The sequence below is a fragment of the Sus scrofa genome, chromosome 6, assembly GCF_000003025.6.
Source record: "Sus scrofa isolate TJ Tabasco breed Duroc chromosome 6, Sscrofa11.1, whole genome shotgun sequence".
Lineage (NCBI taxonomy): Eukaryota > Metazoa > Chordata > Mammalia > Artiodactyla > Suidae > Sus > Sus scrofa.
This window is the reverse complement of record NC_010448.4, coordinates 75,335,420-75,358,046: the sequence shown is the minus strand read 5'-3', so window position 1 is coordinate 75,358,046 and position 22,627 is coordinate 75,335,420. Positions and strand designations below refer to the sequence as shown.

Genomic DNA, 22,627 nt, shown 5'->3' with positions numbered 1-22,627 from the left:
CCAAGCCCAGGCCTGTCTCATCCCAGCCTAAAAAGAACTGCCTGGGGGATGCTTAAGCAGCTCCAGCCCCACATCCTATATTCAAAGGGAATCTGGACATTTTAAATCTGCCGATTAGAATCCTCTCTACTGCCCTGCTCGTTTGTCTCCACCAGAGTGTGGAACACACAAGGCAAAGCTTGTAACTCTTTCACTTGTCTTCCTAGTGTCTGCCCTGGCACTCGAGAGTGCTCATAAATATTTGACAAATACACGTCCTCATCCACTAGTGCCTAGAATATTCGCCCTGCTTCCTTTTTTTTTTTTTTTTTTTTTGCTATTTCTTGGGCCACTCCCACGGCATATGGAGGTTCCCAGGCTAGGGGTCAAATCGGAGCTGTAGCTGCCAGCCTACACCAGAGCCACAGCAACGCAGGATCCGAGCTGCGTCTGCAACCTACACCACAGCTCACAGCAATGCCAGATCCTTAACCTGCTGAGCAAGGCCAGGGATTGAACCCACAACCTCATGGTTCCTAGTCGGATTCATTAACCACTGCGCCACGACGGGAACTCCTCACCCTGCTTCCTAACTGGCCCTTCTTCCAAGCTCATCCTCTTTAGGCCATTCTCCACACTGTAGCCACTGTCAGTCAGCTCACTTTCATTAAGGCTGTTTTTCTTTGTTTCTTTGGGTGTTTTTTTGTTTCTTTTTGTTTGTTTTTTTGGCCGCATCCATGGCATGTGGAAGTTCCCAGACCAGGGATTGTATCTGTGCCACAATTGCAACCATTGCTACAGCTGCAGCAATGCCATATTCTTAACCCACTGTGCCATGGGGGCTTCCAATTTTTACTATATTTTATTTCAGACCTACCCTAGGTAGTAGGGGTTGTTATGGGCTGAATTATGTCTCCCTCACCCTGAAAAAAATTCCTATGTTGATGTCCCAAACGCTAGCACCTCAGAATGTGCTATTTGGAAATCAGGTGATTAAAGTGAAATGAGGTCATTAGGGTGGACCCTACGAGAATTTGACTGGTATAAGAAGAGGAAACAGTTCTGTGGAGCAGCAGGTTAAGGATCCAGCGCTGTCACTGCAGCCAATTGGGTCACTGCTGTGGTGCAGCTTTGATCCTTGGCCAGGAACCATCTGTGTGCTGCAGGTGCAGCCAAAGGGGGGGGAAAGAGAGAGAGAGGAAAGCAGACAGGGACTTACACAGAGGGAAAGCGATGTGAAGACCCAGGGAGATGGCCACTGAAAAGCCAAAGAGAGGGTCCTGGAACAGACCCTTCCCTCTCAGCCCTCAGAAGGAAATAACCCTCCCAACACCTTGATCTTGATCTTAGATTTCTAACATCCAGAACTAAGAAAATGCATGTCTGTTGTTTAAGCCACCCAGCCTGTGGTACTTGATTATTGTAGTTCCAGGAAACTAGTACAGGGATATAACACAACAAAAAGCCGAGCTGCGGAGTTCCCATTGTGGTGCAGTGGTTAACGAATCCGACTAGGAACCATGAGGTTGCCGGTTCGATCCCTGCCCTTGCTCAGCGGGTTAAGGATCCGGTGTTGCCGTGAGCTGTGGTGTAGGTCGCAGACGTGGCTCAGATCCTGCGTTGCTGTGGCTCTGGCGTAGGCCTGTGGCTACAGCTCCAATTAGACCCCTAGCCTGGGAATGCCGTGGGAGTGGCCCTAGAAAAGGCAAAAAGACAAAAAAAGAAAAAAAAAAAGAAAAAAAGAAAGCCGAGCCTCAATCCTAGCTTTCATCCTAGGTGAGGGAGACAGACCATACGTTTTAAAATTTCAGGATCGAAAACATTTCAGGATGATGTGAAAGTGAGCCTGGGTTGCAGGAGCAAACCCTTGAGTGGTCATGGTGGAAGGCTTCTGTGCTGGTAACATTGACTTTGAGGGGAAGCAGCCATCCACTGGGTGAGTCACCGGGGGTGGTGCTGAGAGCTCCGGGGATGGGGAGTGCAACACAAGGCCCTAAGTGGGAACAGAAAAAGGCCAGGGTCGCTGGAGTGCAGCAGGCCCCGGGGAAGAAGGTGGTGGTTGAAATGAAAGCAAGAGGTGCTCATGTTACCGGCCTGGGTTCTTGACCTTCCTTAATCAATAAAAATTGATAAGAGGCCAGGCAAGCCTTTACTGGGGGCCCCTGATACAGCAGGGGGAGCAAAAACAAACAATAGGTTCCCTTGCTCGATGCGGGGAGTGGGGGGAGTGGGGGGTGTTCCTTATATGGGGTGAAGTCCAAGGGTTGGGTCAGAGAGGTGGCTTTGGTGGTCGGCCCAGGCCTTTGGTGGTGTCGTGTGCAGGGGGCAGGCATGGTACCCGCTTTTGCTCTTGGCTCTTCGGAGGTGGCAGTTGGTGTTTTGAGGGGTTTTTTGTATCTTCTTGCTCATAACTGGCCCCGCCGCACATGTCTGCAGTTACTTTTACTTCCTTATAGTTTTTTTTTTTTTTTTTTTGTATTTTGTTGCTCAAGGAGATGTTCATCCAGGTCCAAGCATTGCAGCCACTGCAGCAAGTGTCCCAGGTCCCAGGTCCCAGCCTGTCTCAGTCAGAGGCCAGTCACAGGCTTTGAAGGCATGGAGTTTGGATTTTATTCCGAGCACAGTGAAAACTGCTGAAAGATGTAGTCAGGGCTGTGGTAGTGCTGGCTTTCTGTTGCAGAAAGATTGCTCTGGGACCTGTGCAGCGCCCCAGAGGCAGCGTCCAGGCGAGAGGTGGAAACAGGAATCTGATGGTATCCCTTCTCCACGTCCACTCCCTGGGCACCCCCCTGCCCACACCCCACCCTCCAGCTCCTCGTGTCTCTATGTATGTCTGCCCACCTGGCCACCTGTGTCCTTGCCTTGACAAATCTTCCGCTTGAGGCTTTGTAGAGACTTGTCCAGGAGGTGCTCAATCTGAGGGGTAGACCAAGCCACGAAGAAATGGATTGATCAGAAGGTTCTGGAGTTCCCATTGTGGCTCAGTGGAAACGAATCTGACTAGTAACCATGAGGTTGCAGGTTCACTCCCTGGCCTCACTGGGCAGGTTAAGGATCTGGTGTTGCCGTGAGCTGTGGTGTAGGCTGGCAGCTGTAGCTCCAATCTGACTCCTAGCCTGGGACTCTCCATATGCCTCAGGTGTGGCCCTAAAAAGCCAATAAACAAACAAACAAAAATAAAAACAAAACAAAAAAACAAATTTCTGCACTAGAAGGGCCTTTAGGTAGATGGTCCAGCTGTTTCACCTGAGACCCAGAGGAGACCTTTACAAGGACACACAATTTAATGATCAAATGACCACGGGAGAGAGGAATTCACTAAACCATGTTCATGGCATCCTTCTTTTTTTTTCCTTCCTTTTCTTTTTAAGGGCTGTACCTGCGGAATATGGAAGTTCCCGGGAGGCTAGGGGTCGAATCAGAGCTAGCAGCCTATGCCACAGCCACAGCAACACAGGATCTGAGCTGCGTCTGCGACCTACACCACAGTTCACAACAACGCTGGATCCTTAACCGGCAGAGCCAGGGACTGAACCCACATCCTCATGGATACTAGTTGGGTTTTTACCGCTGAGCCACAACAGAAACTCTTCATAGCATCTTTCTGAAATGCAGTTCCCACCGCAGCCCTCTCAAGTGCCAACTGTTGACTGGCCTCCCATCCCCAGCAGTGGTGATTATGTAAGGGAGGTCTTTGGGGCTTGTTTTGGACTGAACTGTGTTGCCCAACCACCACTCCCAAAATCCATATATTAAAGTCCTAACCCCAAATGCAACTTATTTACAGGTAGGGCCTTAAGGACATAATTAAGTTTAATGAGGTCAAAGGAAAAATAAAAATAAAGGAGTTCCCGTCGTGGCGCAGTGGTTAATGAATCCAACTAGGAACCATGAGGTTGCCGGTTCGATCCCTGGCCTTGCTCAGTGGGTTAGGGATCCGGCGTTGCTGTGAGCTGTGGTGTAGGTTGCAGACACGTCTCGGATCCTGCGTTGCTGTGGCTCTGGTGTAGGCTGGCAGCTATAGCTCCGACTGGACCCCTAGCCTGGGAACCTCCATATGCTGCAGGAGCGGCCCAAGAAATGGCAAAAAGACAAAATAAATAAATAAATAAAAATTAAAAAAAATAAAAATTGGGAATTCCCGTTGTGGCGCAATGGTTAACGAATCCGACTAGGAACCATGAGGTTTCGGGTTCGATCCCTGGCCTTGCTCAGTGGGTTAAGGATCCGGCGTTGCTGTGAGCTGTGGTGTAGGTTGCAGACGCGGCTTGGATCCCGCATTGCTGTGGCTGTGGCGTGGGCTGGTGGCTATGGCTCCGATTCAGCCCCTAGCCTGTTTGATGGGAACCTCCATATGCCGTGGGAACGGCCCAAGAAATGGCAAAAAGACAAAAAAAAAAAAAAAAAGAGGTCAAAGGGTGGAGCCTTAATCCAGTATTATTGGTGTCCTTCCCAAAGGAGGAAGCAACAGAAAAGGTGTGAGTACTCAGAGGAAAGGCCGCGTGAGGACACAGTGAGGAGGCAGCTGCCTACAAGCCAGGAGGAAAGTCTCCACTAGAAACCAGCCCTGCTTGCACCTTGATTTTGGACTTCCAGCAGCAAGAACTGTGAGAAAAAAGTTCTGTTTGTTTAAGCCACCCAGTCTGTGGTGCTCTGTATGGCAGCCCAAGCAGACAGATACAGAACCCAACTTCCGAACTGCCCACTATTCTTGTTGAATGTGCAGGCTCACAGACCCATTCCACCCACCGCCACCCCCCCAGCAAAATCTCTGGGGGTCAAGGCCCAAGAATCCCTGTGGTGTTTTTGCTGTTGTTTTGTCTTTTTAGGGCTGCACCTGTGGCATATGGATGTTCCCAGGCTAGGGGTCCAATAGGAGCTGCAACTGCCAGCTTATGCCACAGCCACAGGAACTCTGGATCCAAGCTGAGTCTGCAATCTACACCACAGCTCACAGCAACGCTGGATCCTTAACCTGCTGAGCAAGGCCAGGGAATCAAACCTGCATCCTCCTGGTTTCTAGTTAGATTAGTTTCTGCTGAGCCACGATGGGAATGCCCAAGAATCCCTGTTTTGAACAGGCTCCTGATGCCCACTGAAGTCCTCTCCATGGGCTCCTGAGGGTGGTGAAGACTGATTCCCCCAAGCCTCTGGCCACTAGCTCCTCCGACTGCCAGCCTCCCTCTCTGCGCCCAAGGGGACTTCACCTCTTATCTGGCTCCAGGATAATTAGCAAGCTCATTCTGCCAAGTTGCTCCCTTTCCTCACACTCTCCTGAGCCCTCCACAGGCCAAGCCAGGGAAGGGCTGGATGTGAAGTCTGGAAACCCAGAGATAAGTCAGACCTGAACTCTGCTGCCGAGGCACTCCTGGTCCACAATGCGAGCTTCACATAGCTGTGGATAACCCTGAGTCTGGACAGATGCAGCAGGAACTGAGTGACCTGGGATTATGGGCAATGGTTTCAGGCTGCAGAATTGTTGCGGAAACTCAGCCTCTGTCCACTGGTGCCAAATAGAAACACAGAGACAGAGTTTTGGGCAAAGGAGAAAAACATAGCTTTACTGCTTTGCCAGACAAAGGAGACCGGAGCAGGCTAATGCCCTAAAGACCGTGCCCTCCTTTGGGAAAGAACAGAAAGTGGTTTTGTAAGTTTGGGAGTAGAAAACAGGGTCACAGATAAGGATCAGGGTAGATGCATGCTTTCATTCCTCTTCAGAGTTGGTGTTTGGTGGCCCCAGGACTGGTTCTGGTGGTCCTCCTCTCTAGTTTTCAGTTGTTGGGGGGTTTAATTCTGCAGAAGATCTTGTTATGTATATCCCTTGAAGAGGAACCAGGACCCTGTCCCAAGACTGCACCATGGTTTCTTGACTGCTCCTCCTTTGTCTCTGCATCCTCTCCCCCACCCCCACCCCCCTTTCCTGATTAGCAACTGTTTGAACCTGCCCTCTGGAACTCAGGAAGGTCTTGGAGGCTAAAGCTTTTTCCCTAAAAACAAGAAATGGAGGCACAGAAAGGCTTATGTGCCCAGGAGCCCTACAGGGCCCTGCTCAGTCGAAGAATCCTGTAGGAATGGGTTTTTTTCTTTTCTTTTTTCTTTTTTTTTCTTTTTGGCTTTTTAGAGCTCCACTCACAGCATATGGAAGTTCCCAGGCTAGGGGTCAAATTGGAGCTACAGCTGCCAGCCTACAGCACAGCCGCTGCAACTCGGGATCCAAGTTGCATCTACGACCTACACCACAGCTCACAGCAACACCAGATCCTTAACCCACTGAGTGAGGCCAGAGATCAAACCCGCATCCTCTTGGCTCCTAGTCAGCTTTGTTAACTGCTGAGCCATGAGGGGGGCCAGGGATTGAACCTGCAACCTCAAGGTTCCTAGTGGAATTCGTTTCCACTGCGCCACAATGGGAACTCCTGGGGGCAAGTTTTAAAAACACAAAACCCGGGTTCCTGCTGTGGTGCAGTGGGTTAAGAATCTGACTTTAGTGGCTTGGGTTGCTGAAGAGGTGAGGGTTTGATTCCTCGGCTGGGCACAGTGGGTTAAAGGATCTGGTGTTGCTGCAGCTATGGCTTGGATTGAATCCCTGGCCCAGGAACTGACATATGCCTTGGATGTGGCCTTAAAAAAACAAAAGACCCAGGAGTTCGTCGTGGCTCAGTAGTTAATGCATCCGACTAGGAACCATAAGGTTTGGGGTTCGATCCCTAGCCTTGCTCAGTGGGTTAACGATCCGGCGTTGCCGTGAGCTGTGGTGTAGGTGGCAGACGCGGCTCAGATCCCAAGTTGCTATGGCTGTGGCGTAGGCTGGCGGCTATAGCTCCGATTAGACCCCTAGCCTAGGAACCCCAATTGCCACAGGTGCGGTCCTAAAAGGACAAAAAAAAAAAAAAAAAAAAATCACAGAAGACCCAATCTGACCAAACAGAGATGTCCTTCAGAATCCAAAACCCTGGGTTCTGAGTCTCGTTTTCCCACTGACCATGTTTGTGGTGACGTCAGACAATCACATCATCTCTGAATTTCCCCATCTATGAAAGAAACGAGGGATAATAGGTCCTCCATGGGTGTGTTTCTAGAATTAAATGAGCTAACCTCTGTAGAGCCCCCACCGGCTGGCAGTAACTAAACTGGCCTTCAATAAGGGTTAACTTCTAGATTATTCCTTACAAAACAGTGATTTGCCCTACTTGAAGGTATGGCAAGAAAATACTGATAAAAATTAAGTGTAACAGACAACCTCTCAGTAATGAGCCACCTGCATCCTGTCCAACTACCAGGCATTTACTGAGCACCCATCTTCTGAGTAACGAACAGGCCCCATGCCCAGTGTTGGAACAGTGGAGAGGGGCTCAGTGCTGAAACATCAGCTCCAGGAGCGTGGTGACTTTTTGCTGCCGTTGCCTTCCCAGCAGCTGGAAAAGGCCAGGCCCGCAGTAGGGGCTCATAAGTTACTTGTCGAATGAGTGACATCAATCAATCAATCCATCCATCAGTGACTGGAAGGCCTCTGATTCATTTTTAAGAACCTGAGCAAATCCCTTGACCTCTCTCAGCAGCTTTTCCTCCCATCTGTGAAGCCATAGTTTTGTTTTTTTTTGTTTTTGTTTTCGCCATAGTTGTTTAATTCACCTCAAGTTCCTACTGAGCAGGATTAATAATAAGTAAACTTACTGAGCACTGCTGTGGACCAGGCATTGCTGTAAAGAACCCTAGGAAGTAGTAGTATTTTACCTCCACTTTATAGAAGACGAAACTGGGGCACAAAGAGGCAGGGAAGGCTCCTGGAGAAGGGGGATTGATCAAGTTTTGGAGGAAAGACTGGGGCCCAGACTGAGCAATGGAGAAGAGGATAGGCCGAAGGGCCCACGGGGGGAGGGTCCTTGTTCAGCGTGTCTCTGCGAGGTGGTAGCAGCAAATTTAGGAGAGACCAGCCCTGCGGGCCACCCGGCAGCCCAACCCCGCCCCCGACGTCTCCATGACAACAGCACCGCACATGCGCCTCCTGCACGCGCGCCAGGGAGGGCAGCGGGAGCTGAAGCTAGTTGCAGCTTGGTTGCAAGCTGGGCGGAAGCAGGCCCGGCGGGCGGGAGAGCGGGACGAGTTTTTAAAGGTACAGTCTCCACTTGGGCCCGTTCGCCCGCCGGGACTGCTGATGGTGAGGGCTGGGTGGCCTTGGGAGTCGGAATCGAGGAGGTAGAGGAGAAGCAGGGCTGTGCGACTGTGGCCGCCTCCCCCAGTAGGGGGGGACTAGGGAGCGAGGAGGTGTGTTAAAGCTCTCCGGGCAACAATGGGATGGCTGTCGGCCAGGGAGCAGTGCAGAGGAAAAAGGGCCATGGAATTGCTCTGTCTGGGTGTGTCACCCCTCAGGATATTGAAAGGGAGCTTGGATACCAAAATTAGGATAAGAGGAGTGGGGCTCCTCCACCCCCTGAGGAGGGAGTTAGGGCTCCTGGAGGGTCCCTGGGCAGATGAAGAGGGATCACAGGTACAGCTTGGGACAGTGGCCCTCTCCCATCTCCTACTCTCAGCATTCTGCCATCTCCCCTCCCTGTTGGGTTGCCCAGCCATGGCCAGACCACCCACCCCGGGCTCAGTGATTGTCCCAGACTGGCACGAGAGCGCTGAGGGCAAGGAGTACCTGGCCTGCATCCTGCGCAAGAACCGCCGGCGTGTATTTGGTAAGCACCCTCCTCCCCCAGGCTGCCACCTGTCCTTCCCTGGGGAGAATAGTGTCACCTGTCCCTCCCCTGTGGGGAAGCAGAGAAGCAGAGCAATGAGGGCCTGCTCCACTATACTCCTCAGCTTTGGGGACCCCTGTCCTCGGAGCCCACCCCCAAATCTCCTTAGAGCTAATTCCATCCTCAGAGCCAGGAACATGGAAACAACCGAAACCCTGCCAAGAACCACTGTCACCAGAGAGGCTGTTGACTGAGCCCCTCGCCTAGTGCCAGGCCCTCTGCTGGGCACTTTATACAATGGACTCCAGTTGAACCGTCTCAACGGCACATAGCAGGCTTGTCCAGGATCCCTGGGTGTACAGAGAAAAGACTCTTCCATGCCCTGCTGTCTCCAGGATAAGACATTCATGGTCCTCAGGATGAAACTAACTCACCCAGGAAGGGGCCTGGCCATCAGCATGAGGCCAGCTCTGGCCAGGAGACGCAAAGCTCCAGGGGGCCTAAGACCAGAGTGAGAGGGCAGCCTGTACTTTAGGGCTTCCAGGTCTCACACCTATAGATGTGTCAGTTTAGACTGTTTTTTTTTTTTTTTCCTCCTTTTTTTCCCCCACTGCCCCAGAGACAAGCTAAATCATTAACCCATTATGCCACAGGGAGAACTCTCTGTTTTCTTTGGTTGGTTGTTTTTTTCCACAAGTTTTAAATTAAAAGCATTCATAAAGGAGTTCCCATCGTGGCTCAGTGGTTAATGAATCCGACTAGGAACCATGAGGTTGCAGGTTCAATCCCTGCCCTTGCTCAGTGGGTTAAGGATCCGGCGTTGCCATGAGCTGTAGTGTAGATTGCAGACGTGGCTCGGATCCCATATTGCTGTGGCTGTGGCATAGGCTGGTGGCTACAGCTCCGATTTGACCCCTAGCCTGGGAACCACCATATGCAGCAGGAGCGGCCCAAGAAATGGCAAAAAAAAAAAAAAAAAAAAAAGACAAAAAAAAAATAAATAAAAGCATTCATAAACATCTCGAGATACACACACATACTTTTTCTTTTTAGGGCTGCACCTGTGGCACATGGAAGTTCCCAGATTAGGGGTGAGCCTACACCACAGCCACAGCAGCACCAGATCCAAGGTGCATCTGTCTGCAAGCTACACCACAGCTTGCGGCAATGCCGGATCCTTAACCCACTGTGCGAGGCCAGGGATCGAACCCGTATCCATACTAGTCAGGTTCGGAACCCACTGAGGAACTCCAAGAACGCAGTATATTGATTCTAAGGAGTTTATTTATGGTAATACTTTTGCTGATATTTCTCCATTGAGGAAAGAACTATGAAAAACCTTGCTTTTACCAGGTTTAAATCTAGAACATGCAATAATAGTATCAACAAAAACCATCTCATGCATCAAACTTAAAAAAAAAAGGTGTTATTTTTTGGTAGGCACTGGCCCGGTTCACAGAGCACAGGTGTTCTTAGCAGAGCTTCTCCTCTGGGGATACTGTTTGTGTCCCAGGCCTCTGTCACAAATATAGAGAATGGTGGATTGTCACTGAAAAAAACCTGCGAGATGAGGTTGTATGACCCAGGGTCTGATGGGACAAGCGCATGTTGGCCCTCTGACCCCACCTGGCTCCCTCTTTGCCCCAGGGCTGCTCGAGCGACCAGTGCTGCCCCCTCCTGTGGCCGTTGACACTGCCAGCTACAAGATCTTTGTGTCTGGGAAGAGTGGCGTGGGCAAGACAGCGCTGGTAGCCAAGCTGGCTGGCTTGGAGGTGCCCGTGGTGCATCATGAAACGACTGGTGAGTCCCCCTAGGAGGCCTTCCCTGGGTGGATTTGTCACCAGCCCCACCATTTATCTGCAGCTTTGGAAAGTCATTTCACCTCTGAGTCTACACTGGCTCCTCTGTCCAACAGGGATAATAGTACTAACCCCTCGGGGTTGTTGTGGTGTTAGTGTTAGAGATAGTGGTGGTTACATGCCTCACAGTGAGTGGGCACAGGTGCTCAGGAAACACTAATCTTCCTTTCTTATTTCCTTCCACTGGATGCTGATTGGCCATCACGCTGCGACATCTGACAGTATTCTGGAACCTTCTTTGCCATGGCCAGGGCTAGGGCTGCATCTCCCTGGTAGACTGGCAGCTTCTCCAGGGCAGGGCTGATACCCCCATCAGACTGAGATTTCTCCCACCTCAGGGACTGTGCCTTCCCCATCAGACAGAGGACCCACCAAGGCAGGGCCATATCTCTTCTTCCTCTTCCTTCCTGGTCCCCCACTCCTCTCCACCTCCGCCTCTCCCATGCTGTGTGGCTGACCCCGGCCTCCCCAGGCATCCAGACCACCGTGGTATTTTGGCCGGCCAAGCTGCAGGCCAGCAACCGTGTCGTCATGTTCCGCTTTGAGTTCTGGGACTGCGGGGAGTCTGCGCTCAAAAAGTTCGATCACATGCTGCCGGTGAGTGGCAGGTGGGCCTGGGTGGGTCCAGAAGGGGCTGCTTGTCCGAGCCTGGCCTTCCCGGTCTGCAGGAGCCAGAATCGGGCATGAACGGACTGAGGATGCTCCCTGCTGGGAGAGCTCTGAGCTGGCACTGGGGACTGGGCCCCAGCCCGAGCTCTGCCCTGAGACCAGCCATTCCCTGCTCCCGGTCTCGGTTGCCAGGCTGTGGAAGGAGGGAGGTGCTGATACTTTCAGGGCCCTGCAGCCTGCAGGTTCTGGTCCCAAGGTTACGAGCCTCGCATCAGCCTCTCCATCCCCAGGCCTGCAAGGAGAAAGCAGACGCTTTCCTCTTCCTCTTCTCCTTCACTGACCGAGCCTCCTTTGAAGACCTCCCTGGACAGCTGGCCCGAGTAGCAGGCGAGGCCCCTGGTGTGGTCAGGATGGTCATCGGCTCCAAGTATCCTTTGGGTGGCCCCTAGGACTGTCAGGGGCCACACTTGGCAAGGCAGGGAGCAAGGGGGTCAGGGACCCTGCCCTGGCCCAGCCACGGGCTCCAGCCCCAAGGGCTTTATCTTTATTTATTTACTTACTTTTTGTCTTTTTAGGGCTGCACCCATGGCATATGGAAGTTTCCAGGCTAGGGGTCAAATCGGAGCTGTAGCTGCCAGCCTACACCACAGCCACGGCAATGCAGGATCTGAGCCATGTCTGTGACCTACACCACAGCTCACGGCAACGCTGGATCCTTAAGCCATTGAGCGAGGCCAGGGATTGAACCTCTGTCCTCATGGATACTAGTCAGATTCGTTTCCATGGAGCCACGACAGGAACTTCCCCCACGGGCTTCATCTTAAAGGCTGCTGCAGGGCCTTCCCCAGACCCTAGGTGTGTGGCAAGAGGGAGCAGGCTGGGTTTGATGGGGTGGTTAGCAGAGACACCAGACAGGCTCCTTGACCCTCTTCCAGATTTGACCAGTATATGCACACGGACGTGCCTGAGTGTGACCTCACAGCCTTCAGGCAGGCCTGGGAGCTGCCCCTCCTGCGAGTGAAGAGTGTGCCAGGGCGGCGACTGGCGGATGGACGCACACTGGATGGGCGGGCTGGGCTGGCCGACGTTGCCCACGTGCTCAATGGCCTGGCAGAGCAGCTGTGGCACCAGGACCAGGTGGCTGCCGGCCTGCTCCCCAGTTCACCAGAGGACACCCCCAGCTGAGGTGTGGTGGCATCATGAGCAGATACTCCCGACCCTCAGTTGACCCAGGACAGGACCCAGGGCCTAAGGTTGGGACAGGAATATCAGTGTCATCCTGAGGACTGGCCAGAGGGGCCTGGTCAGGGAGGATGATGGCCTGAGAAGGCTCTGCCCCAGTAGCACTTTCCCGTGGCGTTCGCTGCAGTGTGGTGGGCAGGGCTGAGGGCATCAGGTGTCCTCTGGCCTTCTCCCTCCACCTTAGGACTTCTGGGCTTCTGGAAACTGAGGAACTGTGTGGGCAGGGCCGGAGGGCTCAGGTGTCTGCCCCCGCCTCCTGCTGCTCTTCCCCTTCTGCAGCAGCCATGGAGGGTGACTGGGGAGTGGGGGCCTCAACTGGGCCCTGGACCACAAGTGACTTCCATCAGAAGCCTGTATTAGTTGAGGTAACACCATCTGCTGTACCAGATAAACCCTGAACTCTCAGTGGTTTCACTTTATAGAATTTTTTTTCCGTCTTTATGTCTCACGTCAGTGGGTGGTGAAGTGCGTGTGGGTGCTCTGCTCTGTACGGTCATCAAAGACCCAGGCCCTGAGATCCTCAATGAGTTTCTTCTCAGTTTGTGCCAGGCATCAACATCCAGTCAGACAGCAGGCAGGGAAGGAGCGCAGGTAGAAGTTCACCCAGCAGGTTTCTGTGGACCAGGCCTAGGGTGATAGGCCTCCTTTCTGCCCTCATTCCATTGGCCATCACCTAGTCACATGGTCACACAGCTGCAGGGGAGGCTGGGTAATGTAGTCCCGCTGTGTGTCAGGGATGGAAGCCCCTCCCTCATCTATAGTGCCTTTTTTGACCATAAAGCTGTCAGGCTATGCTCAGGACAGGGCTCCTGCCAGCCTCGGGGAATCAAAAATCATCACTGGGCCAGGGACTGGACCAGTTCGGGGTCAGGCGTAAGTGGGCCTGACAGGCAGCTCTGTCCTGCAGGAGGCCAGGAAAACAGGGAGCAGGAAGGTGAGTGAACTTGTGCCCCTGCCCCATCAGCCAGTCACTAGCGAAGGCAGGCTAAGGTGTAGGTGGGGGTGGGGAGGTGGGAAGGATGGACAGGTGCCTACAAAGCAGGCCCTTTATACTTCTTCAGTGATACCCTCTCCAGACCCACAGATGGACCCCTGGGCAGAGGGCTGGTCTGAGTCTGACCTCTGACCCAACTGGAAGGGCCCTGCATGCCCAGGGCAGCCAGCTGACTCTCAGGCCTCTCTTCTTTTTTTTTTTCTTTTTTCTTTTTTTAAAGGCCGAACCTATGGCATATGGAGGTTCCCAGGCTAGGGATCCATTTGGAGCTCCAGCTGCCCACCACAACCACAGCCTCATCAGATCTGAGCCCAGTCTTCGACCTACACCCAACTCACAGCAGCGCCTGACCCTTAACCCACTGAATGAGGCCAGGGATCGAACCCGCAACCTCATGGTTCCTAGTCGGTTCGTTTCCACTGCGCCACGACGGGAACTCCTCAGAGGCCCTTTTGAGAAAGCAGCACCAATAGATTTGCCCACTCCACCCTCATACACACGATCATGTGCCCACACACACCAGTCCTAAAACGCTGCCCTACTTCTCCCTCCGGATACACACAGGAGGCACCTACATGCCCTCCCTGGCTCATGCTACCAAGCATCCTGATGGCCTGCCTGGCACTGCTTACCAGTCTGGCCACGCTGGGCACTGCCTGTAGGTTCATTGAAACTTCCAGGGTCTAAAGGACTGATTTTAGCACCTTCTTACCTGCAACTCAGGTTCAGAGCTGATACCTCAGCTTATCCCATACCCTGGAGAAGGAAGGTCATGGGGCAGACCCCCGGCTGCACAGACAGCACAGCCCACAGGCCAGCTTCTGGTCCCAGGTGATGGTGTGTCCCACCGCCGCCTTCCATGCCGCTTTGGCCCGTTTCCCTCGGTTCTTAGCTCCAGTAGACCTTACCCCACCAAAGTGGGATGCTGGGCCTGAGTGTGACTTTCCAGCTTCGGATTCCTGTGTTGTAAGCGCCAGCTATCCCACATCCCAGCCAGTTCTCTCTGGCCTTCAAGCTTCAGCATCCTTCTTGGGCACCAGCTCAGCCAAGAGCCAGAAGTTGTTCCAGAGGACTAACCCAGGCCCTCCCCACCGTGGAGCAGGGCAGGGCTGTTTTCTCCTGGTTAGCCCTGCTCCAGAGAGTCGACCCCTCACTCGCCTGTACCCCAAAGGGGTGAAAGAGTCCCTTCCTCCTGAATAAGAACAACGTAGGGGCCGCAACGGGGCGGGTCTTGGAGCTGGCCACCTGCCATCCCAGCGCTGCTTTCTCAGCCCTTCTGAGCCCAAGCCCAGTGCCACTTTAGTATTTAGTAGGCCACTCCCTAGAGGCCTCCACCAAAGTGCAGAGAACTGGGAACCCACCTGAGGGAAGAGGGAGCTGCAAAGCCATAATTCTTCTTTTGCTGGTGTCTGTCCCTGCAGGGTGGTCTCTTGGCAGCCTGTGGAGAGCGAGTGAGAAGAGGTGTGTACACACTATTCAGGCCAGCTTTGTGGGCCTGGCACCTGTGCTGTCCACAGGTCCCTGCACTCGGGATCCCACACCTGGTTTAATGCTCTGCTGTTGGCATCTTGATCTTTTTTTTTTTCTTTCTTTTTTTGTTGCTGGCTGCACCAGCTGCACATGGAAGTTCTCTGGCCAGGGATTGAATCCAAGTTGCAGCAATGCTGGAGCTTGATGAACCCTTTAACTCACTCTGCTGGCAGAGCTGCTGCAGTTGGATTCTTTTTTTTTTTTTTTTTTTTTTTTTTTGTCTTTTGTCTTTTGTTGTTGTTGTTGTTGCTATTTCTTGGGCCGCTCCCGCGGCATATGGAGGTTCCCAGGCTAGGGGTCAAATCGGAGCTGTAGCCACCAGCCTACGCCAGAGCCACAGCAACTTGGGATCCGAGCCGCGTCTGCAACCTACACCACAGCTCACGGCAACGCCGGATCGTTCACCCACTGAGCAAGGGCAGGGACCGAACCCGAAACCTCATGGTTCCTAGTCGGATTCGTTAACCACTGCACCACGACGGGAACTCCTGCAGTTGGATTCTTAACTCACTGTGCCACAGCAGGAACTCCACATCTTTTTTTTTTTTTTTTTTTACTTTTTAGGGCTGCACCCATGGAATATGGAGGTTCCCAGGCTAGAGGTCGCATCAGAGCTACAGCTGCCGGCCTATGCCATAGCCGCAACAACGCCAGATCCAAGACGCGTCTGCAAACTACACCATAGCTCACAGCAACGCTGGATCCTTAACCCACTGAAAAAGGCCAGGAATCAAACCCGCAATCTCATGGTTCCTAGTAGGATTTGTTTCTGCTGAGCCATGCTGGGAACTCCTGGAACTTCCCATCTTGAAATCTGCCTCTCCGTGGCATATGGAGGTTCCCAGACCAGGGGTCAAATCAGAGCTGCAGCTGCCAGCCTATGTTAGAGCCACAGCAACGCAGGATCTGACCCGCGTCTGCAAACTTCACTGCAGCTTGCAGCAATGCCAGATCCTTAAACCACTGAGCAAGACCAGGGATTGAACTCGCATCCTTGTGGACACTATGTAGGGTCCTTAACCTGCTGAGCCGCAACGGGGACTCCCCCATCTTGAAATTCTTAATTTTTCAATAGGTTTGTACTGGACACCACAAATTATGTGGTAGGTCCTGCACGAGGAGAGGGTCTGGACTGCAGATAAAGTCCCTCTCTTAGGGCCTTGGAGACAGAGGACATTCTGGGAAGTGTCAGAAGGCCACGGGAAGTCAGGAAGTTGCCTTCTCTCCATTTTGGTGTCAAAAATCCCACTGTTAGGTTAAGCCTCACAACAGCTCAAAGGCAAATACCATGCTGCTCCCACTGTGGGCCCTGAAGCTCCGTAGAGGGAAAGGGTGGTGATGAGGCCCCCAGGCTGGTTGACGGGTGGGCGCTGAGCTAGAGGGGACCATTGGGAAAGGGTGGCCTTGTTTCTTCTTCAGGACCCTGGAACCCACAGATTTTAGGGCTCTGGAGGGAAGCTCGTGGGAGCGGGAGTGGGGGTGTACATGTGCTGGAGCCCAACCCTGGTGCTTTTGTCCCAGAGTCAGGACATGCCAGACTCCTCTTCCCTCCCCCAAGCCCTTCCCTACAAGTGGGGAGTGCTGTGGACTGAATGTTCCCCGCCCCCAAATTTATGCACTGAAATCCTAATCCCCAAAATTCCCACTGTGGTGCAATGGGTTAAGAATCCAATTGGAGGGAGTTCCCGTCGTGGCGCAGTGGTTAACGAATCCGACTAGGAACCATGAGGTTGCAGGTTCGGTCCCTGCCCTTGCTCAGTGGGTTAATGATCCGGCGTTGCCGTGAGCTGTGGTGTAGGTTGCAGACGCGGCTCGGATCCCGAGTTGCTGTGGCTCTGGCGTAGGCCGGTGGCTACAGCTCCGATTCGACCCCTAGCCTGGGAACCTCCATATGCCGCGGGAACAGCCCAAGAAATAGCAACAACAACAACAACAACAACAAAAAGAATCCAATTGGAGTACAGCAGAAATTGACAGAACATTGTAAATCAACTATAATACAAAATAAATTAAAAAGTAAAACACATAGGGAGTTCCTGTCATAGCACAGCAAGAGATGAATCCAACTAGGAACCATGATGTTGCGGGTTCAATCCCTGGTCTTGTTCAGTGGGTTAAGGATCCAGCGTTGCCGTGAGCTGTGGTGTAGGTCACAGACGTGGCTCAGATCTGGCATTGCTGTGGCTGTGGCTCTGGCGTAGGCCGGCGGCTACAGCTCCAATTAGACCCCTAGCCTGGGAAACCTCCATATGCCACAGGTGCGGCCCTGAAAAGACAAAAAGACCCCCCCCCAAAAAAAGTAAGACATAAAAAGTAAAGAATCCAACTGCACTGTGTCCAGTCACTTGTGATGGAACATGGTGAAAGATAATATGGAAAGAGAGTGTGTATAGATGTATGACTGGGTCACTTTGCTGTACAGCAGAAATTGATTGACAGAACAATGTAAATCACTATAATTTAAAAATTAAAAAAAAAAAAGAATCCAACTGCAGGGAGTTCCCATTGTAGCTCAGTGGGTTACAAACCGGACTAGTATCCATGAGGTTGGGGTTCCATCCCTGGCCTTGCTCAGTGGGTTAAGGATCCGGCGTTGCCATAAGCTGTGTTGTCAGTCGTGGATGAGGCTTGGAGCCCACGTGGCTGTGGTTGTGGCGTAGGCAGGAGCTGCCGCTCTAATTTGACTCCTAACCTGGGACCTTCCTATGGCGCAGGTGCAGGTGTTAAAAAGGAAGAAGAAAAAGCAAAATAGAAACCAGACTAGATATTTCAACAGAAATAATTTAACATGGGTATTGATCGGTTAAACAGCTCCTGGAGGACTGAAAAAGCAGGAAGGAGGCACTGAAGGAACAGAGCCGGTGTGAATGGCACCTCTTGGAGCAGTGTAGCATACAGCTCATGTGACCCCAGGAGCAGTGGAGAGTGGGACCAACCACCATCCCAGACTCCAGGCACAACGTGGGCATCCTCAGGTTCCTTCTGACCCATGACGTGGCTGTGCTCCAGGCGATGGCCGTCACTCTGCCTGGGCTGGCAGCATTGCCAATCCCAGCAGCACTGTGTTCAGCCTGGTACTGATCCTTCTCTGGGGCCAGGTCTGTACCTTGCTGGCTGAGCAGCTCACCAGGTGGGGTGAATGAGGGCAGGGGATCGCAGGGGTGTCCTGGCATCAGCAGGGAACTGTGAACCCTGATGCAGGGCTCCCTGCACCTCAGAGCTTGCAGCTCCCGCCTTGGTGTCCACAGCCTGCTCAACCATCCTCAAATAAAAGTGGCCAGGGGACCTTGGCTGGTCTTAGAGGAAAGTGGACTGGGGACAGAAGCATATGAGTGGACCCAGTGCGCCCCCCTACGCTCAATAGAACACTGACCAGCTCTGCCCTTTGCCCAGAGATGCACAGAATCCAGACCCTCCGTGAAGATGCCTTTACTTTTAGTTTTCATCTTCCTATTTGTCAGTTTCTACTCCTCTCCCTTCTATATGTCATTCTTCAAAGACAGGTGAGAACCATCCCCCACCCAACACCAAGTCTCCTGCCTCCGACTGAAGTGGCCCAGCAGAGTGGCAGCATCCTTGAGCCTGTAGGTTTATTTCTACCAAGGTCTTACTGTTGACCTTGAAGTTGGTCGTTGATTTCCCTGGGCTTCGATTTTCTCACCTGTGGGAGTTCCTGCTTGGTACAGTGGGTTAAGAATCCGACTGCAGGAGTTCTCGTTGTGGCTCAGTGGTAACAAACCCCACTAGTATCCACGAAGATGAAAGTTCGACCCTTGGCCTCGCTCAGTAAAGGAGCTGTGATATAGGTTGCAGGCGTGGCTTGGATCCCTAATTGCTGTGGCTGCAGTGTAGGCCGGCAATTGTAGCTCCGATTTGATCCCAGCCTGGGAACTTCCATATGCTGCAGATGTAGCCCTTAAAAAGACAAAGAAAAAAAAAAAAAAAGGAATCCAACTGCAGTGGCTCAGGTTGCTGTGGAGGTGTAGATTTGATCCCTGACCCAGCGCAGTGGGTTAAAGGATCTAGTGTTGCCGCAGCTGTGGCATAGTTCATAGCCGTAGCTCAAATTCAATCCCTGGCCTAGGAATTTCTGTATGTCGTGGGTGCAGCCATAAAAAAATTAAAGAAAGAGACACCAGTTTTCTCAACTGTGATATATCAGCGAATCCCTGGGTGAATGTGAAACTCTCACACCAGCACTCATGCATTCACGCAACCCTCACTGAAGGGTCCGGGCCTGACACGCCCGCCCACTTCCCATTGCTGACATTTGGTTTCAATGCCATCTTTGTGGTGGTCTTTTCCACTGTGCACTCTGGACTGGATGCTGGGGACACAAGAATGAACCAGAGCTGAGTCTTCCTGCCGAGAGCTTCCAGATTTCAATAAGGATGGGTCAGGAGTCCCCAAGGGCTAGATTCCTGGGTAGTGTTGTTACTGTGGAATTGCCATTGTCATTTGGCAGGAAGGGGAGGGAGAATCAGCAAAGGAACCTGCTGCCCAGAAGCATGACTCCCTTTTCCTGGGACAGAAATGCCCATTGGCTTTTCACGGGTTGAGCCGTAGATATGGACTGTGGTCCCAACAGGCCTTGGGAACAGCCTCAATGGGGGTGATGGGACAAGGCCTCCCGGCAGCCCAGTCACCAGGGTTACCTCTCAATGGATGGGAGGCCAGAGGATCAGGAGCACCGTAGGAAGAGGGGTCAGCCAAGGGATGAAGTGTAGCTGTGGCCTAGCTCCAGAAGGGGAGGGCACACTGCCAGCAGATGCAATGGGCCTGCAGTTTTTTGGTTGTTGTTTGTTTGTCTTTTTAGGGCCGCACCTGCGGCATATGGAGGTTCCCAGGCTAGGGGTCCAATCGAAGATGTAGCTGCCGTCCTACACCACAGCCATGGCAACGAGAGATCCAAGCCACATCTGCAACCTACACCACAGCTCAGGGCAACACCAGATCCCTAACCCACTGATCAAGTCCAGGGATTGAGCCCAAGTCTCATGGATACTAGCTGGGTTCACCAACCACTGAGCCACAACGGGAGCTCCTGGGGCTGCAGTTTTACGGTGATACCCTGGTCAGTACCTTGGCGTCTGGAACGAGGATGTGAGTATCCCTGGAGAGCCAGCTCTTGAGGGAGGGTGGGGGCATCACACCCTCAGGTCTGGCAGAGCAGCATCTGTCCCCAAGGAGTAAGGGGCCAGCACCTACATACGGTGAGTAAGGTGCCATGTGTCTGCCGACCAGAGCATGGCCCCAGAGGCTGCCTTTCCGAGCTCACTCAGCAGCTCTAATCATCATGGTGGGCAAACAACTGGTCCTCAACGTGGACGAGTTCCTTGCGCCATGAGTGCAGGGGATGCGCTGGGTGCACAGGTTGGGGTAGGGGGCTTTTACGAGAGCAAAGCAGAAAATCCCCCTGACGGGGAGTCAGGACACATGGACAAAAGTCCTAGTTCTGCCTTCTTTAAGCTCTGGCTTTGCTTCCCTCTAAGCCTCAGTTTCCTCTGAGATCCCTTGTGGTGCAGCAGGTTAAGGATGCGGCATCATGTCACAGCAGCTCTGGTCCCTGCTGTGGCGCAGGTTCAGTCCCTGGCCCTGGAACTTCCACATGCTATGGGTGTGGCCAATAATAATAAGCCTCAGTTTCCTTACCTGTACAATGGGGATTTCCATTAGTATTTTGGAGAGGGAAGGGGCTTCCAGAGACAGAGAATAGCCAGGTAAGAAGCACAGAATTTAAGAGAGCCCTGGACTCCTAAGTCCAACCAACAGGATTTGAGTCTGGCTCCACTATTTATAACCTGGGGAGCCTTGTGTAAGGTCTCTGAGTCTCCGTTACCTCATCTATAAAGTGGGAATGATCGGTACCTATCTCTAAGGGACTGGGAGGATGGTAATGACATTGTCTGGCCTGGCATTGTCAGGAAGCAGCTGGCATAGGAGACAGCTGGCCAGGCTGCAGGACACCAAAATGGAGCAAGAGCAGTGGCACTGGCAAGAGGACTCTGAGCTCACTGAGTGCAAGGGCCTGTTTGATGAATATCTGGAGATGGGTGAGCAGTGGCTCAGCAGGGTCCCTGGGGGCCTGCCCAGCAGAGGAGGTGACCCTGGCCCAACACCCCACAACTACTGCTGCAGTTTGGATTCATCCCCATCTTCATGGCAGTCTTCCCACGGGCACCCCTGTTTGCTCTGCTCAGCAACTGGGTGGAGATCTGACTGGATACCTACAAGTTCGTGTGTGAGTACAGGCGGCCGGGCCCAGAGCCTTGGGATCTGGCTGCTCCTGATTGAAGCCATGACCCATCTGTCTGTCATCATGAATGTGAGTGTGGGGCAAGGGCAGGAAATTCAGGGTCAGAGGGGGAATGAAAATCAGAGACTGGGAGGAGGCTCCGGAACGGGGAAATGGGGGCTGAGCCTAGAAATCAGGATCAGAGACTGGGAAATAGGGGCAGAGGGCTAGAATCCTGGGGCACAGGCTTATCTTGCCTGCAGGGCTGGGACTGGACCAAGGTGGGGGTGAGTTAGGAGACTGGGCCCTGCAAGGCGGGAGGACCTTCCCCCCTGCAGCCCCCTGCAGGCTTTTCTCTTCACCTTCACCTTGGATGTGCTGCCAAGTCTCCTGTACCAGTATGAACACCACAGCCAACTTCAGGCTGGCTCTCCTACCTCCAGCTTACCTTGCCCAGGGCAATCACACGCCCTGAAGGTGGGAGAACCAGCTGGGGCAGGGCGGGGCCCGCCTGAGGAGAGGGGTCCTGGGTTTGCAGCCTGGGACAGGGATGCTGAATCTGGAGGTGGGGCGATGAGCCTGGGGAGGGGGGCCTAAGTGGGAGGGTGGGAAGCTGAGTCTGGAGGGGCAGATTAGAGGGCAGAGTGTACTGCCAACCCGGAAGTTCCCGGCTCTAGGGCGGGGAGGGGTGGGAGTGCCAGTTGCAGACCCGAGGTTCAAGACCCGAGGTTCGATGTGCAGGGTAATCTCACTCTCTTCTTCTGGAAGCTGATGGTTGTGCCTCTGGCTGCATCATTGCCTTGGATGCAGGCTCAGTCATTCGCGCAATGGACAGACCTGGGTTCGAGTTCAGGCTGTGCCGCCAACTGGCTGTAGAAAGGGTATATTACGGAATAAGATCTACTTAGGGTCGCTATGAAGATTCAGTGGCAAGCCCTTGCACAGCCAAGTCGGTGCTCAGTGAATTAATATCACGACTACTATTATTATTCCTTGGCAACAGTCCTGGAGGAAGGGGAGCAAGCTTGCTCCTTCAACCTTTGCTCAAGATCCTCTTTCTCTAGCTCTAACAAGGTCCCTAATATTAAGGGGTTCGTATTATACCTCTCTGCCTTTGGGCAAATAACCTCTTTATACTTCGATTTCAGGTAAAACAGGAGAAGTAATTTACTTACCTCCTAGAGTTGTTGTGATGATTAAAAGAATGAATATCTGGAAACCCTCAGAATGGTGCCTTGCACTTAGCGCTCGGCAAATTAAGATTGCTAAAGCAATCACTCTCTTTGGAGCCCCCCTTCTCCCCAGCATGTGGTGTTCTTCCTTCGGCTCATCGCCCGGCTCCTGCCCGACGTGCCAACCGCCCTGGCCACCAAGATAAACTGCGAGAGCTCCCCGGTCAAGCAGGCGCTGGCGGACGACCAGGAGGCGCAGCTTTCGGTCGGCGCTGCCTGCTGCCTCTGGCCCCACCCCCTCGGGCCACGCCCCTTTGCCGGCTCCC

At 52.9% G+C, this 22,627-nt stretch overlaps 1 protein-coding gene and 1 long non-coding RNA gene across 10 annotated transcripts; one reads left to right on the top strand and one right to left on the bottom strand.

The window, feature by feature from the left end:
• Positions 1,695–22,420, bottom strand: LOC110261103. The gene is made up of 3 exons (XR_002344913.1): positions 22,305–22,420; positions 14,726–14,802; positions 1,695–2,895 (listed from the first exon to the last, which is right to left on the bottom strand). It is a non-coding gene; the product is annotated as an uncharacterized LOC110261103 (long non-coding RNA).
• On the top strand, positions 7,503–12,894 carry RSG1 (REM2 and RAB like small GTPase 1). Of its 9 annotated transcripts, none has more exons than XM_013999005.2 (6): positions 7,503–8,092; positions 8,547–8,660; positions 10,308–10,460; positions 10,992–11,116; positions 11,404–11,555; positions 12,064–12,894. In XM_013999005.2, exons 2-6 carry the CDS (start codon positions 8,549–8,551, stop codon positions 12,311–12,313), a joined length of 792 nt encoding a protein of 263 aa, XP_013854459.2. In that variant the 5' UTR covers positions 7,503–8,092; positions 8,547–8,548; the 3' UTR covers positions 12,314–12,894. The 9 variants fall into 9 exon arrangements, with proteins under 9 accessions (XP_013854459.2, XP_013854458.2, XP_013854464.2 ...); XM_013999004.2 differs by having other exon boundaries at positions 7,504–8,092; positions 8,511–8,660; XM_013999010.2 differs by having other exon boundaries at positions 7,541–8,092; positions 8,511–8,660; positions 11,419–11,555.

Bases quoted from the DNA above. Each gene is read 5' to 3' on its own strand.
- RSG1 (XM_013999005.2), top strand. From the start codon at position 8,549: ATGGCCAGACCACCCACCCCGGGCTCAGTGATTGTCCCAGACTGGCAC. The intron at 10,461-10,991 runs GTGAGTCCCCCT...CGGCCTCCCCAG, and splicing joins GGTGCATCATGAAACGACTG to GCATCCAGACCACCGTGGTA. The intron at 11,556-12,063 runs GTATCCTTTGGG...ACCCTCTTCCAG, and splicing joins AGGATGGTCATCGGCTCCAA to ATTTGACCAGTATATGCACA.